Source organism: Pseudochaenichthys georgianus, chromosome 3 (assembly GCF_902827115.2).
Source record: "Pseudochaenichthys georgianus chromosome 3, fPseGeo1.2, whole genome shotgun sequence".
NCBI classification, from domain to species: Eukaryota; Metazoa; Chordata; class Actinopteri; order Perciformes; family Channichthyidae; genus Pseudochaenichthys; species Pseudochaenichthys georgianus.
The window spans coordinates 17,035,350-17,052,076 of NC_047505.1; the positions used below are offsets into that span (position 1 = coordinate 17,035,350).

At 42.6% G+C, this 16,727-nt stretch overlaps 1 protein-coding gene across 16 annotated transcripts in view; it reads right to left on the reverse strand.

The window, feature by feature from the left end:
- Nucleotides 1-3,372: 3,372 nt before the first annotated feature.
- The window catches only part of ppip5k1a (diphosphoinositol pentakisphosphate kinase 1a), a 34,192-nt gene continuing 20,837 nt past the window's right edge, over nucleotides 3,373-16,727 (reverse strand). For 2 of the 16 annotated variants that reach the window (XM_034105748.2, XM_034105729.2), the window contains exons 20-31: nucleotides 16,276-16,403; nucleotides 16,066-16,180; nucleotides 15,874-15,981; nucleotides 15,261-15,377; nucleotides 15,015-15,155; nucleotides 14,499-14,592; nucleotides 12,986-13,111; nucleotides 8,951-9,010; nucleotides 8,113-8,292; nucleotides 5,933-6,070; nucleotides 5,481-5,594; nucleotides 3,373-5,189 (exon numbers count right to left, since the gene is read on the reverse strand). In XM_034105748.2, the coding sequence (XP_033961639.1) occupies nucleotides 4,594-5,189; nucleotides 5,481-5,594; nucleotides 5,933-6,070; nucleotides 8,113-8,292; nucleotides 8,951-9,010; nucleotides 12,986-13,111; nucleotides 14,499-14,592; nucleotides 15,015-15,155; nucleotides 15,261-15,377; nucleotides 15,874-15,981; nucleotides 16,066-16,180; nucleotides 16,276-16,403 (1,917 nt within the window). In that variant the 3' untranslated portion in view covers nucleotides 3,373-4,593. Of the gene's footprint in view, nucleotides 5,190-5,480; nucleotides 5,595-5,932; nucleotides 6,071-8,112; nucleotides 8,293-8,950; nucleotides 9,011-11,238; nucleotides 11,302-12,985; nucleotides 13,112-14,498; nucleotides 14,593-15,014; nucleotides 15,156-15,248; nucleotides 15,378-15,873; nucleotides 15,982-16,065; nucleotides 16,181-16,275; nucleotides 16,404-16,727 lie in introns of all 16 variants that reach the window. The other 14 variants (XM_034105739.2, XM_034105720.2, XM_034105799.2 and 11 more) reach the window with 11 other exon arrangements.

Below are 16,727 nucleotides of genomic sequence, written 5' to 3' on the forward strand. Positions count from 1 at the left end.
TGCCTCAGTGTAAGGATGATGTCATCTAGTGGGACATGGGAACACTGTGGGCTTTGTTCTGACTCTAAGACCCTTTTCAACAGTTGGTGCTGGTGGAGTTTCAACTCGCTGTTTTTTTTGTCAGACACGGTTTGGTCTTTGTGCGGCCGATACTGTGACGGAGGAAGGAGCAGGCTGGAAGTTGGAGCACAATCCAGCTGAATGAATGCTGCAATGACATCACCTCCTGGGTCACATGACCAGGGTGGAGAACAGAGCAACAGCTGTGACACCTTCCCTTTTCTTTAGACGAGGAAAAGATCCAAGTACAGGGCTGAGTGTCATTTAAAGATGTCCCATACATCTACCGAGTTTCACTTACAGATTAACATTTCACAAACAAAAATGATGTGCTTTTAAAATATGGTGAATCAATACAGTCCACCTAGATCAGGGGTGTCAAACTCAATTTCATCGCGGGGCACATCAGCATTATGGTTACACTCAGGGCCGGTTGTAACTATATAAATATACAGTACCAGTCAAAAGTTTGGACACACCTTCTCATTCGAAGGTTTTTTTATTTATTTTAATAATTTTCTACATTGTAGATTAATACTAAAGACATCAAAACTATAAAAGAACACATGGAATTATCTCGTAAACAAAAAAGTGTTAAAAGATCCAGAATATGATTTATATTTTAGATTCTTCAAATGAGCCCCCTTTTGCCTTGATGACAGCTTTGCACACTCTTAGCTTCTCTACATAAATATATAATATATATTAAATCATGTATTATATTATAGGCTCTGCATAGGATTATTATTAGTTCTGGTAATAACTTCATAAATGACTCCGTCTGAAAGCAGAAGTCTAGGGCAAATACAGCGTGTCCGCGGGGTCTTAACAAGTATTAAAAGTTGATAAACCAATTTAGCGAAAATTAAGGCTATTAAAAAGTATTAAACGGCATTTTCCAAGGTATTACATTTTGTAGCTTGTTGTCAATAAGTATATAAATGGTCTGAGAGGTTGTATTCTACAGTGTGCCTGAATGTAATCATGGCGTAGGTGTGTCGTGTGATTCTGTGTAGTTTATTTATGGCATCCCGTTGGGTTTGACGTCATCTGAGCAGGACATCACACGCTCACTGCTTGATAGCGTGAAGGTCTGTTTACGCCGGTTGCTAAACAACATCGTTATGGGGAAATGCACGTTTGCGTCCAAATGGTTGGAAGATAAGGAGGAAGGACAATCTATACTGTATATAGTCAATGTGAGGTAAAGTGTGTCGCCAAGGTAACCGGTTAGAACTCCAAGTGGCGATGAGGTCTTAAAATTAAAAGCGCAATATTTGATGTATGTATGTGCAATAAGGAAAGTGCTGTACCTGTATGTTTCTTGTTTGTTTCTTTGCCATGTGATATGTGATCTCTGTTCTGTATCTATGACTGATTGACCTGCATGTTTTATGTTTATTATCTCGATGCCCAAGACAAATGTCTCCTAAGGGAGACAATAAAGCTCTATCTTATAACATTTATGAAAAGGGTCTTAAAGGGTATTCAACTTGACTTGAGGATTACTGCATATACCCTGAAATAATTGAAAGCAAATATTCAACAATTACACCAATTGTATTGTATATAATATTCTTTGCAAGCTCTTGCGGGCCACATAAAATGAGGTTGCGGGCCCTTTTGGCCCACGGGCCTTGAGTTTGACACCCCTGACCTAGATAAACTAATATAAAAAAGTAAATAAGAGCTAAACCAGCTACAACAATAGGAAGCCATTTACACCTTACCATTATAATATTCCAGTATAACTTTAATTATAAACTAATCAAATAGTTATTTTATTATTTGAAACATGAAGTTCATTCTGCTGAAGAAAAGGCATTACATCTTTAATAGTTATATATTACCTTTCCTCCGTTCGCCTCGTCTACTGGGAAAGATGATATGGATTATTGGGCAAAGAAAACGTCATTATTGATTTTTTATTTTGTAAAATTTAAATTATATTTAAAAATGAAGAATTTGTATACGTGTTACATTTCGCACATCATTTCTGAAATTCTAAACATTTTCAAAAGTTCATGTAAACTTTAAAGATTTTGTTCTTAAACTGGATTTTTTTTGTAATGATACTAAAGCAAATAATGAAGTAGAACGACACACGAATGACACTCCAATAGCTGTATTTGTAACATTGTTAGAGGCAATACAGAATATTGTGTCTGTTTCACATAACGACCATTCTAAACCCAAATGGTTAAGCTTCACACAGACGGGCGGTTTAAACCAGGACAGAGCATTTGTGGAATCAGCTCAGTAGAGTTAGCACAGATTTGAAGAAAACACACATTGTGCATCCTGACCTAAGCTCGATGATCCAACAGGGAGAGATGTCAGACATGTGATTTCAGTTCACGAAGCACTCCGAGCGGGTTTTAAAGGTCAATTCACAGAAATTACGAAACAGATTTTTCTATCCTTTAGTGGCATTAGCCATGGAGCCCGACTGTTGAGACGTGTACCTGAGTGTTCTGCCTGCCCTCTGATGCACAGGAAGGGAACAGAGTTTGGGTTACGGTACTCTCAGGTTTGAAGTAAGGCCTCACGACTCACGTGCAACTAGTTACACCGTGTTCTATCAAACTGGAGCATAGATTTTAAATGAAATTCTAGAAAATTTGCAAAGAAAAAAGCTAAACTTTTGCACTTTTCATTCCCGACTACTATCCATATGGAGTCAGTTATGTTCCATAAAGCACTGCAGAAGAATCCAACAAGATGAGCCTTAAAGCTTCTGAGGATGGGAAACATTATGTATAAATGTCACATTCATGCTCGTTTCATGAATTGTACTACACATACATACGTTATGTTATCGTCAGATGTTAAACTCTTTTGCAAAACCTTTCCTTTTTTCAAATTCTTTTTTCAAAACGCATACTTGAAATGATCAAAAAACCCTACTTCCTGATATTTAGCCTGAGGTTAAGATGCACTCTGAACTCTCCAGAGTGATGGGGTCTCTAGTTCTGGAAAGACCCACTGCTACACATTTTCTGAGCACAATTTCAGACAATAATGTGAAAGATAGAAATCTGAAACCCAGAACGAATACAACCAAAACTATCTGCACTGCCTCACTTACCTCAAGGGACCAAGTGTTTGCAGCTTTTTGTAATTTCAGTAAATTGACCCTTCAAGCAAACGGCACCTGCGGCACAAAAGCAAACAGAGTGAGTATCGTTTACAAACCGACAGCTCAGTCTCCCTGACTCAGTTGTGTTTCCCCCTCTACACTATATCGTAATGTAACATCACATCTCACTGATTGAACACAGAATAGCACTTCAGCGTACTCATGTACCCCCCCCCCCCCCCGCCCACACACACACACCTGCGTGCCACAATAAAAGCACATTGAATCACTCCTCCCGTTTGTTCGCTGATAAAAGGAATTAGCTTTCATGTTTTCCCGCATCACGATTTAACATATCCAACAGCTATGGGACAATAAGATATCTGATGTGGGTATCACAAATAACAAGAGTATTACAGTAAGATAACATTTCTTAATAAATGTTTTTTATCCATCAGTTCCTACCGAGTATATTAAATCTTCTTTGGCTGTAGGCGATGTACGCAGCTTGACCCAGAAGCCTTTTTTAACTGACATTATAACAAAAACATTCTGACAGAAACGAATATTTCGCTTTTGTTTGTTTCTTCTTTAAAATTAAAACGCAGATACTAAACATAAGAAGCTCAGAAGAGAACACACACTGGGGTAAGACGAAGAGCAGAAAAGCCACAGATTATATCTTCAAGGCCTTGCAAGTTACTTCCTGTGTTTCTAATAAAATAAGTGAGCTTATAAGTAACATTACCCTGGAACAAACAAAGGACCCTTGCCCCGATGCCAGGACATAAACCCTGATACCCGTCACGGGACTATGATGGAGGTTATGGAAGCTGATCATGGGAAACGTAATCCGTCCGAAGGTAAAGGCTAAAAGGTAAGTTACAGTTCCATTGATCAATATCTCCACGGTCTCTTTGAATCAATTCAACACATAACATTTGGAAACTATTTCTTAAGGCCTCTTTAAGCACGTTTCATTTGAGATTATGGTGGAGAACAAATCCGAGTTTAAACAGTTTAATAATGTGATAAAATGTCTCGCTCCGCCTCCCAGTGGCCCAAACTGATGAATGCAGCTTTAAGGTTTGTGTAACCGCTAATAAGCAACAGTAACAGGGAGTTCGACGATAAAGCTTCAACTTACAACACTTGGCTCTCTACGTCTATAAAGACAGAACCAGTAGACTGTCAGAGGATGCTCAGTGGCGTCACTGGCCCGATGTGCTTTCTAAAAGGCGATGAGCAGCACTTATGGCACCGTCATACGATTATTCTAAGCAGAGCCTAGGGAGAGGATCAGCTGCCCGTTCATTATGACTCAACACACAGTATTCATGGAGCAGGAGGAGGCCAGGGCGAGTGTCACACAGTACGCCTCACTGCTCATGATAACAGCCAGGATGTAAAGTTACAGTAGTGTCTGACGGATCTGTTCCGAAAGTCTCCACGCTCTACGGCTCTGCTGATTGAGTTGCTCCACCATCTAGAGGCGTCTCGGGTTGGGGGACATCTTCTGGGCTGTCCATCCACAGCTCCATGGACTCCTGGGTGTCGAAGAACTCGTCGAGTCCCTCGGGGGACTGGGGCGTCTGGGAGCTGGAGCCTGCCTCGCTGCTGCTCTCCCGGAGCTCCAGCAGCACGGGCAGAGAGCCGGGGAGGCAGTAGCCCTCCATCCGAGAGAGGGAGAGCTCCACTAACGACGAGCAGGGCGGAATCGGGCAGGGATCGGAGGCTTCCCTAGCCGGAGGAGCCACTTCCTGTGTGTGTTCAGGATCGTTAGGCTGGCGATCTGTAGCGGGGCCGAGCTCCTCGTCTTCCTCTGATGAGTTATTAGGAGTCAGAGGGACTTCGGCGAGGGTTGAGGTCGGGTCGTTTCCCTGTGACCCGAAGGCGGGCGCCGGCTGAACGTTTTGAGACGAGTGAGTCTCCTCGCTGCTCTGGGGGGTGAGAGAGATCTTATCGCTGAAACTGAAGCGTGGGGAAGTGTCTGCTGTGGTGGGGGAAGAAGGCCCGGCGCTGGATACCGTGCTGGATGGACCGCTGCTGTCTGTGGGAGCAGAGTGTAAACCAAGTGTGAGAGGAAATAACACAACATGATTCATTTTGGATGAACATCGTCCCTGGGGGCGAAGCAGCGCAAAGAAGTGAAATGAATAATATGTCATTTGCAAGAAAAGACCAGAGATAACAGACGGCAACAGAGACAACAAATGGAGGCGGCAATGGACGATTTGTGTTCTATAAATAACCCTCACACCTCTGAAACTGAGAGAGCCGTGGGAGGCCAACCTAAAAATGTCAAGTCTCGGATGGAACATGGAGACGCTTGGATACTCACACCAAGGAGGTCTGTCAGAACGAGATCTGAGAGAGATGGAGGAAGAGACTCTCTGAGGGATGTACGAGTCCACTGACGGATGGTTCTGTGCGTCCAACATGGCCGACTGCAGAGCTGCAGGGAGAAACAAAACAAATACAGATCAGGATAAAAGGGGTTTTGAATGGGATTCAAAACTGGGAACAACAATGTTTATTTTTTGTGTGATTAAGTTACGAAGTATCGCTGCTTGGGGAAGTTGGTACCAAAAATAAGCACTTTTGGTGAACGTACAATGAACACACCGTCTTTAGCCAGCTGTGGCGCTATAGCTTAATAGTGGACCAATTAAAAAAATAGCTTTTCCCATTAGTCACTTCGGCAAAAACATTGGTACGTAAAGTTGAATCTTGATTCCGGATGCTGGTGATTATGATGTTTACAGTAAATTACATTTTTGACGTCTGTTTTACCTCTGGTAGTCCTCGTGTGTGGATCCCCCGCACTCTCGCACACACCGGCGAGGAACTCTGCGACCTGTTTTAGCGACAGCGAGTTGTGCAGCGTTTCCAGCGGATAGATGGAGGGTACCATGGAGCAGCCTTCGAAGCCTGCATCAGAGGAGAGACATGACGCCCGCAGGCACATCAGCACTCAGTTAGACCTCAACGTCAGAAGAGGAGCAGGCAGAAAGCCACTTGTCATCCGACACCAATGCCCAGATATACTACACCTCCACGCGGCGCTCCTTAATCCTGCTCCTGTTTCTGAACAAGCCTACAACTCTTGCCAGCCCCGACTGTTCACTTCCACACAGGCAAGTTGCAAAAACACCATGCCAAGACAACATGACACCAAACCCAACGGCAACAAGTCTACACACTCTGAGAATCTACTTTTATTTGCAAAAGCAAGCAGGTCTCGGAAACATCCATAACTGAGTTTGTGGTGAGTCCACACACAGAGTCTGCTGCTCTAACAGCGGTAGGAAAAGCTGTCCAGCTAATGTTCAACAAACGTTACCCAAGGAACTTCATCCACTGTTAGTTCACAACCAAGTCGCCGGAGCCGTTCACGATCACAAAGCGTCAAACCACAGCTTGCCTCTATCGCCTAAACACGCCAAGAGAAGGCTGTTTTCACTGCGCTCATATTCACCCAGTGAGAGTAATGTACAGCAAACAAGCAGGATCCACATGCTGGTTATAGTCAGGTAGGACTGCTGATTCCACATTCAGAAACATGGACGCTGGCTAGTGCTCATAGACGATCTAATTGGAACAGGAACTATAATCTTGAAGGGAGGCAGCTTTGTCAGCAGCCTTACGACAGCAGCAACCTGCTTATGTGTCACCTAAACATATTCATATATTATGCCATCAAGGACCAACGGCCAATCGGATTCTACATGCAATATGTTGATTTATAAACAGTTTGTAGAGGAATATGCAGATTATGAATATGGTTCTATTTCTTTCCGACTGTATACTTTACGTACGGGTAGGTATGGCTTTAGAGTTTTGATATGGACACCGTTGGTTCTAGGAATGTAAAATGTTTTCTCTACAAAAAGCCAGAAACGTAACACGAGCAGCAGGATTTTTGCTGCTATAAAATACCGTCTCAAACGATCAATTCCTGGTTTAGATCAAGTACAATCTGATAAAAGAAAAGGCAGAAGAAATATGACAGTTTGATGGTTTCTGCTAGAGACAGTCTGAGTATTAGTAGCTTTTGGGGAGAGTGAACACGGCTCAGTTTGTATTATTTCTTGCTGGTCATTTTATCAAAGAAGTTATTTTGCCCCTTGTTACTGCAATTAGATTTCCTTCTAAGATAAACCTATGTTTGTATTTGTAGGTGGCCTAAACCTAAAACTGAAAGCTGTAACAGTGAAAAGGTGTGTTGCGACAGCGTGATTCATTCAATCAGAACAGTAATGCCACTTTGTTTTGGCTTGGTATATAAATTATTTGGTGAATTTATAATATACAAGTCATTGTTGGTAACGTACTTTGGGGAGAGTACATGTTTTTTTTTTACTTTGAGTGAGGGAAAAATAAAGTGGGACAGACAAAAAGTCTGACATGTTAACCTGCAAAGTATTAAGTGTCGGACATTCATCATAATGGCAGCCCAAATCTTAAAATTGACATCTGAATGCTAAAATGTAATGGTATTATTTTCTGTATTTCTGTTTAGGATCCATTTTAATCAGTTACTTAAGCTTCTGCCTTTATTAGATTGACCAAACAATTAATTGAAGAAACGATTGGTAGATTATTTCAAAATTAAATTCGTTTTTTAGTGGCGCCCCTATATTTTATATCTTGGTACACCTACATTGCAAAATATGTGCCTTCAATTTTATTTTACAGAAAAAGCTTTAGGAATAAAACAAAAATAACTGAGGATTTATGAATTGGCAAAAAGGGCAGGGGGTGGGACTAACACCACTGCAGATTGCCCCAAAACCTCACACCACTCCAGCTTGCAATCTGCATAACCACAGACACAGGCAAGCATGCAGAAACATCAAGAGGCAAAGCATGATGGTCCACCACAGAACAAGCACAGTCCAAACTGAAAACCGTGAGCAGCGGCTGAACAGGGTGTGAGGCTGCGGGTGTGGGGGCGGGGCCAGGGGGCTGACCGTGGAGGTACTCTACGGGGTCCTGGCCGGAGATGAGACAGTTTCGGAAGAGGCGGAGGTGGTAGGAGCACTGGTGGAGGTGGTGGGCCAGCGCCCCGTCCAGAGAGAGGTGGCGGCCCAGGCTGAGGTCGGTGGAGAAACGCCTCAACAACTGGGCCACACGCTGCTCATCCAAGGGCTCTGAAGGAGAAGAGGGAGAGCGAGGATGGACAGAGGAGGTGGAGCAGGGGAAAAAAGGCATGAAACGATATAGGATGGGAAATAAAATGAGGAGGAAGGAGGAGAGAAAATAACTGAGGTATGATGCAGATGAGAGGGAGAATAGGAGTTTGGAAAGACAGGAAGGGAAGCAGAGAGAGAGGGAGGAGGAGTGTGTGTGTGTGTGTGTGTGTGTGTGTGTGTGTGTGTGTGTGTGTGTGTGTGTGTGTGTGTGTGTGTGTGTGCTGTACACAGAAGTGGCAGCCAAACAGCCACAGATCAGGAGAAGCAGCAAATCATCTCAGCTACAAAAATCCAGCAAATCAAGCAAAGCTTTTGACGACACGATTGAAATGAAAACAAGTTGCTCCTCTGCCGTCTCTCCAATTTATTTTCATATAAACCAATCCATGAGAACCCACAAAGGAGCAAGAGTGACACAAGACATTTACAGGAAGCCATGTAGCCCAAAAGAAAACGCAGCCGCCTCTCCAAACAAGCAGCGCAGCAGCTTTAACATGTGCAGCTAGATCTAGGGCTGTACGACTGTCGTCATCGTATTGTGCTTCGACGCAAAGCTGCAGCTGGACATTTGGTGCCAACACAAAACTGCATCAGCGGGGGCGGGGGGCCGTCGTACCTGTTGCAGTGCACCAGACAGGTGGAGCCACTGCTACGGCCGATGTGTCATCTTTAGTTCCTGTGGTGAATAATATACGTAAGAGAAAAGTAACATACTAATAGTGTGGCAGTAACGTGGACTGTGTTGGCATGGTGCCATCTCACAGGAAGACTTCCTTTTCTGGGGTCATTTTGCTCTCGCTTCTTTAATGAGATGACTGCCAAGAACATTCGCCAGGAAAACGCTTGTGGATGAACATTTGTGCCCGTTAAGACCACTTTGGTACACTCTGCATTCGCAAACAAAGGAAGCGATCCAACTTTCATCAACAAGCAGACAACGAGAAGCTTCACTCTCCCAAACTAACCAAGTTGAATCCATTTAAACCAGTCCTCGTTTCCACATTGAGTGAAAGGCTGGGATATTCACAACAACATCTACGACTTCCCTTCTTCCTCCCAGACAGATGTCGTCGATAAAGGATCCAACATCAAGATAAACATCACAAGTGAGACCTCAAACATCGTCGGTACACATCTTCGATACAAAGGTAGTTGTTTGCTCTTTTCCAAGCCTGAAACACACGGGACCGCCACGTTGGAAAACACTGAAAACAGAATGTGTGCAGATGGATCAAAACAAAAACTGACGGATGTCACAGGAGATGAGAGGAACAACGCTTTAACCCTTCCTCTGTCCTTCAATAAGAGCTGCTCCGTGTTGAGTCAGCTGCGATCGAACCATGTGGCGTTGTGAAAGAATAATCACATAAGTGTTGAAGATGAATGTGCTGCTGGCGGCATTTTAACAATGAGCTTTACTCACATCCTCTTCAATGACGGCAACAGGTGTGTTACGTAATTACCGTGTACACATGCACCCACACACATCCGTCCACTGGGGACAAAGGAAAATGAATAACTGGGTAATGGCGATCAATTAACAAAATGGGACGTGAAGCAGGGTTCCCACCCTTGGCTCAGAGCAAACTTTCATCGGAAGGCTCTTTATTTGAGAGGAGCCCTATTCCGCTGATGTCCAGGTTCATATCAGTGTAGCGTCTCTACTGTGATGCGTCTCCATGCTTTCATGTTCAGAAAGCTCTTTATTCTTCTCATACTGCCTGTGCTGCAGCACCTCTTTTCACCCTCCGTCTGAAACCAGAGCCCAGTCTGCTCTGATTGGTTAGCGGCCGGCTCTGTTGTGATTGTTCATCACGTACAAAGTGTTACGTAGTGATGTCAGTATGAAAAACAGGATCCATTGCCTTTGGAGCCGCACCCATATCATCGGCTTCTGCTTCCTCTTTTGCAAGTCTTCAACCTTTAGTAAAGTAAGATACTAATGACAGCCTACGTGTGTCAACAATGCACCACTGTATCGAAGTGCTCCTCCAATAAATCCATTTCATTTAGTAAATCCGGGCTGATATCATTTTTTCAAAATCAGACTTATACCTTCAACTTTCTTTTTCTACAGGCCCTGTAACAAAATACTTTACTGAACCGTTATAACAGATATTCCCCATATTTTACTGTATTTAATAAAAGGTTGTTAAATGTATATATTGTCTAATATCCAAATAAAAGCTGCAATTGGACGCTTGAATAACAACATTAATCCTACGTTGTACATAGCCAAGAAATAGAGTTTTGGGGGGAAATCTGTCAGGAACAAGGAACAAGGAACAAGGAACCATGTCTTGTGTACAAAATATTAAAAAAAATTAAATCCACAGAGCAAAAACAGTCAATTGCTTACTTTTTGACCAATGCTGAGTCTCTGATTGAAAATGATCCAATGTTAATTGAATGCAGTTAACTGGCACGAGAGGTAAGAACACATGGCTGTTTCCTCCTGTAATGGAGGACAATTGGTCATTTGTCCTTATTTGTGGTTTGGTTATTTGTCTTTTGGTTCAAAGGAAAGTCTAAGAAGAATATAATAAATATGAGGCAGTAAAAGAATGATAATCACAAATGATTCCCTGCTCATTTTCTTACAGGTATAAGTACTGCTAGGATGTATATTTCCTGCTACACTAATATGAGGTCTGTGTTAACATTTGCTGACATTCCCTGTCTTCTAATTTGTGGATATTCTAAAGATTACTAGTGGGAACCCTGTTAGAAAGAGGATGCCAGGTAGTGTTAGAAATTAACAAAGCATATGGATAAATTAAAAAAAGAGCCTGGAATGCTGGAGGGCCTTGTGAAAAAAAAACCCAAGGTCAAAAACAAAACGTTTGAAGACATGCAAGACACAGGGAGGTGAAGTGGAAAAATACTTGAAGGAAGCAGACGTACCATTAGTCGGAAACTTTGCAAACGACACAGAAAATCGTTTTACTGCCGGCATTGACAACAACTCTGAGGAAATAAAAAATAAAAAAAATCACTAGGAGCCACAGTAACTTGTGTCATCATGTTGTATCCTGTTCTTCTCTCAAGGTCAAACAGCACCCTGAACTACCTGGAGTTACTGTTAGAGATGGCTGAAGATCTTTGAAGATGGCTGTGGGGCATCAATGGAGTGAGATGAAATGTTTGAACTTAGGAGGTGAAGCGTACACACCGAGGACTAGAACACTTGGAAGAAACAAGCCCTATATTCAGCCCCGCTTGAGCTCTAACCACGACCAGACATCCCAGTACATTTCCGTTCCGCCTCTGTGTCATATAGTGAGACAACAATCCAAACTGAGGAACCTGACCCGGTTTAAGATGTTTCTGTATGGAAACACAAAAAAATCACACCAACGCTACACTAACGGAGGAGCATGCTCGGAATCTCGACTGCATCGAGATTAGTGTGCTTCCTTTGATTCTTGAGAGTGATGTGGAACAAGATGGATGACAAAGACCGGCAGCGAGGCTACATGTGAGACAACCAGGACTGTACGTCTGCGTGATGCCACAGTGACACCTCCTGGACGCCATGACAACAAACATCAGGGCCAAGCACGATAGATCCCTGGGTTCAATGTCGACCGTTGCTTTTCACGTTCAATATTATTCAAAGCGTTTTTTGAATGATGTTTGAGCACAGTAACAGCACTAGCTTTCTAACTCCAACAGCAGAGGGGCTGAACAACAAATGTATGATGCGCATGTAAAACTGCTGTACGACTTCTGCTTTTCATTCAGACTTTATTACATCAACTTTATCATTATCAAATGTTTCAAGAATTCAAATCAGCAGCTAGCAGTCATTTGCATACTAGTACTTGTTACTGGCTGTGATGTACACATGGTTGTATTGCTGAACAGACTGATAGGAAGTCAGTGTAGCCAGGGTACATGCAAGAAAAACATGATTTGGGGAATGAGGGCAAGTGAACGCAGACGTACTGATGAACAGTTGCTTTATACATGCAGTAGTTCTTATAGAAAATAAATAAATATTCACTAAAATATCTTAATAACAAACTCAGTTAAAAACGCAAAGTAAGATCTCCACTGTACAGCTAAGTTGCTGTCCACAAATAGAACGTAATAACAGAGGGAAGTCTCTGTAACTCAGCTAAAGATCCCCCTGACTCCACACACCAGGCGTGGATTTGAAATACTCTACAGACACAGATTCTGTTCTACTCTTGTGGCAATGTTTCCGTCTAAATCGGTCTGCATGTATACAAGCTGCTATACACCCATTTGTACTCAAAGTGGAGTGGAGAAAACAAAAGCATAAGATGGACAATCCAGTGGTTTCGGTGGCTAGAATGAATATGGATTCAAAGAAATAATAACAAAAAATATAAAAATTAGGAAAACACATGTATGGGCATACATGATGTGTATTCCTGCTTAATCCTCACTCTCATAAAGCATATTATCATAAGTTCTACTGATGCTATTGATCACATCATCTAACCAATACATCAATTCTAGTTCTTAGTAAATCTACAGAACATATTTCTACAGGACATTTTCACGTGCCCAGTTTCACAATCTTAGGCTATTCTACGCGCTAGGACTAAGAGGAAGTGTATCTGTCACTGATCTGCTGTTGCCCTGTGCAGGATTGTGAAGGAGCGCAGTCTCAAACACGTACCGTCTTTGTAGGACAGACTGCCGGTGGAGAATTTTTTGCGATGTGCGCGTGCGTAGTCCTGCAGGTTAGGGGCGCTAGAGGACCCACCTAGGACAGTGGTGCTGAAGAGCCCGGCGCACTGAGAGCCTGCGAGGGGGCGGGGTGGGGGGGTTAGTCACCACTACATATCATGCTGTTACTCAAAACAACTATCCAGAGAGAGACAGAGAGAAACAAGAGACAGAGAAACAGAGAAAAAGAAACAGACAAGCAAAAGAGGACCAGGCGTCTCGTACAAACATCTGTCCCCACATCTGGACAAAAGTTCAGCCACTATGGCAGGCAATGGGGGTTAAAGGAAAAATGCATTCGGAAATGTTTCACTTTTTCTTTGTGACACTTTCTTAGTGCCATTTTGTAATTAAGTCGATCCACCTTTCCTCTTACTTTAAGTTATTGTTTTCCTTCATTTCCCAGGATGCTTTTCTGACATTAGTCCAAACCAGAAGCACAAAAGAGCAGCATAGAAAAGAGAAAATAGAGGTCAAAGCAACCGAATTAGATCTTAAAGTCCAATGGGTCTGTAGAACAGCAGTGCAAAACAGCAACCTCAAAAAGTGGTTGCCTCTGAAATATCTCTTTCAAAAAGGGGCCGACACCCAAACGTGATATGCACCTCTGATGTGTTAAACAGCTGAGACTGCAGCGTGTCAAAGGGGGGGAAATGATCTGAGGATCTGCGGCAGTGTAATGTCCGTCTGTACGCAGCTGCATAGATGTCGACACTTCGACTCTGAATATAATTACACGTCTTAGCATATAATCGGATCATGCCACCGATGCACATATTTCATGATCTATCACGTCAATAGAATGGGGAAAAAATACATTAAAAAAAATAATCGAAAAACTAACTTCCTTATTGTGACCATTAAAAAAAAAAAATCTGAACAATGTCGCTGGTCGCTACATTTGAAAAGAGATTCTCCATTCAAGGGCAAACTGGACCATGGTACTTACAAAACTGTTACGGTCAGATATAAGATGTTTAATGGAATACTTATTTGGATCCCAAAAGAGGCTGAAAATTAAGCCACGCACCGTTAGTCATGTCCATTGTATGTTGAGAGTATGACGGCACATTCGTTAGCAGACACATATACATCCCCATGTGGAGACATACTGGAAACACCAGCTGCTTACATCCACCCCCCACACAGTGAGAACAGACCTATTTTAGGTCTTGTAGATCACCTACACATTTGATAACGTACAACATAAGGGTGCGTGAAAATGTAAATGTACATAGTTCAGTGATCGGTTGATCTTTACAAATCTAAACCAACAATGGAATAGAAAAAGGTTTAAATAGAAAATCGCATTGTGACCACCCTAATAATTACCGTTAGTGTTAGCACCCTCCCAGATCAAAAGTTCTCAAATGAAATCGGTCTGCCCGTCCCCATCCCTTTAACAGAATTCCCACAACCATCTACAAACAGTTGCCATGGAAACAGTGCATTAATACACTTACCTAATCCACTTTGCTTCATCTCGGGGGATTGACGTGAGCATAACGAGAAGAGGCGATAACTGCCTACTTTGGAGGAAGATGTCTCTGACAGAACCTGGTAGGACACACACACACACACACACACACACACACACACACACACACACACACACACACACACACACACACACACACACACACACACACACACACACACACACACACACACACACACACACACACACACACACACACACACACACACACACACACACACACACACACACACACACACACACACACACACACACACACACACACACACACACACACACACACACACACACACACACACACACCTTTAACAAATCTAAATCTAAACAAATGCATAGCTTAAGGCTGACCAGATTAGTGATTGATCTTTGATAGTAGCTTTTAAAGCCATAACTCGTCAAGTCTAACATTAAATAAACTGATTTCAGCTTCTGGTGTAAAGAGTCTGCTTCTTAGGTGTCTAGGTGGATGAGTCTGCATCACCTCCATGGATCCTGTCTTATGATTGCGTATGAGTGGGGACTTCCTCTGAATGGTGATTGGCTCAGACAGCGGCACGGCGCGGTCCGTCTCATCTCGCGAGAGGTCCTCCAGGCTGCCGGGATCCGTCTGCTTCTGCCCGTTCTGTGTGTTCAGAGAGAATAAGGAGAGCATACGGTACGCATGCTGCTATCTGCTGCACTGAAACACAGAAAGAACACTTCAACAGGATACTACCTGCCGGGCTACCTCTGCAGAAGCGGGCCTGAAGCCGAAGCCGGTCGGTGCGTTCTCCTCCTCCTCCACGCCTTTCACACCGGGGCTGAAGTGAAGCTCCACGTGGAAGCGTTCCTCAGAGGCCAGATCCTATTGGGCGGGACAGCCATATTAGAAATACGGTCTTTTTGTGCTTTTCTACAGATTTAAATATGATAAACGAATTACATTTGTTATGATGTGTTTAATTGTTAAGTGTTAACACTTTGCAAGCAGCCATACAAAAACTAGCCTTTTAAAATAAATAAATCATGAAGACCAGAAAAGGAAGAAATTGCAGGTCAATTCGCTTCAAATAAGCCAAACCATTGGTAGCACTGGTGCAATAGTTTCAAATGACCTTACTCTTCCAAAAACTTCCATTTTTATTTTCCTTGCACTTTAAAAAATGACATATCAAAAACCTTCGGATAATAAAACAAGTGGAGAAGGTTTAAAATCTGAGTTGACCATTTAGTTTTTATTTAGATTTTTAAAACAAATACAAATGTATTCACGACAAATTGGAGATACCAGAAAGATACAATGTTGTGGCATTATGTTGTGCCATTATGGCTATAGATAAACAAACCAACAAAAACATTACCTTATTGTTGTCCTCATACAGCATGATGACAATCTGAGTCATGTAGTTGAGTTCAGAGACGGCGCTGAGGTAATCCATGGCACGCTTCCACTGCTGGTCGTTCTCCTCCTATCGCAAACAAACCTTAGTTTTCACTTTTACCCCATCTTAGAAACAGTTTCAGTTCTGTAGGATTGAGGTCTCATTACTTACGTTGAGCAAGCCACCGTAGCGGAAAATGCTGAGCAGGGAGTGGACGTGGCTCTCACTGGTGAAATACAAACGGGTCCTGACATGGCGCCCAGGAGACATCACCCCTCGAGAGTACCTGCAGACAAAACACGATTGTACTCGATGCTCCAAAATATCAGTCATTCAAAACACAGCCATCTAAACAGCCATGCATTTAACGAATGTACTCACAGAGGGTGCAGCTTGTTGACAGACTCGTCCTCGTGGGTCCTCTGCAGGTCGAGCTGGATCTTTCTGACCAGTGGGAGGCAGTGGGTGTATGCTATGTCCAACTTCTCCACTCTATTTATGCCATATTCCTGCAAAAACAAACACTCATTTGATTAAAAAAACGCTACACAGCTGCTGAAGAGATAATACCTAAGGAACATGTCAACAGTATCATGGATCAGCGCACAATAAATATGTCCAGGATTTCGACTTTCAATATCATTTTGTTTCACATAGCAACTTCATTCTTATGTGTGCCTTTTACATTTGAAGGAATTTGTAACAGACACACTTTGACAGAAGTAAAATAAATAAAAAGCGTAATAATAAATACATGACTTATAAAGCGTTATGCATTATTATTAGCAATAAAGGCTTTATTTGGGATTTTTATAGTTAGTTAATTTATTGTG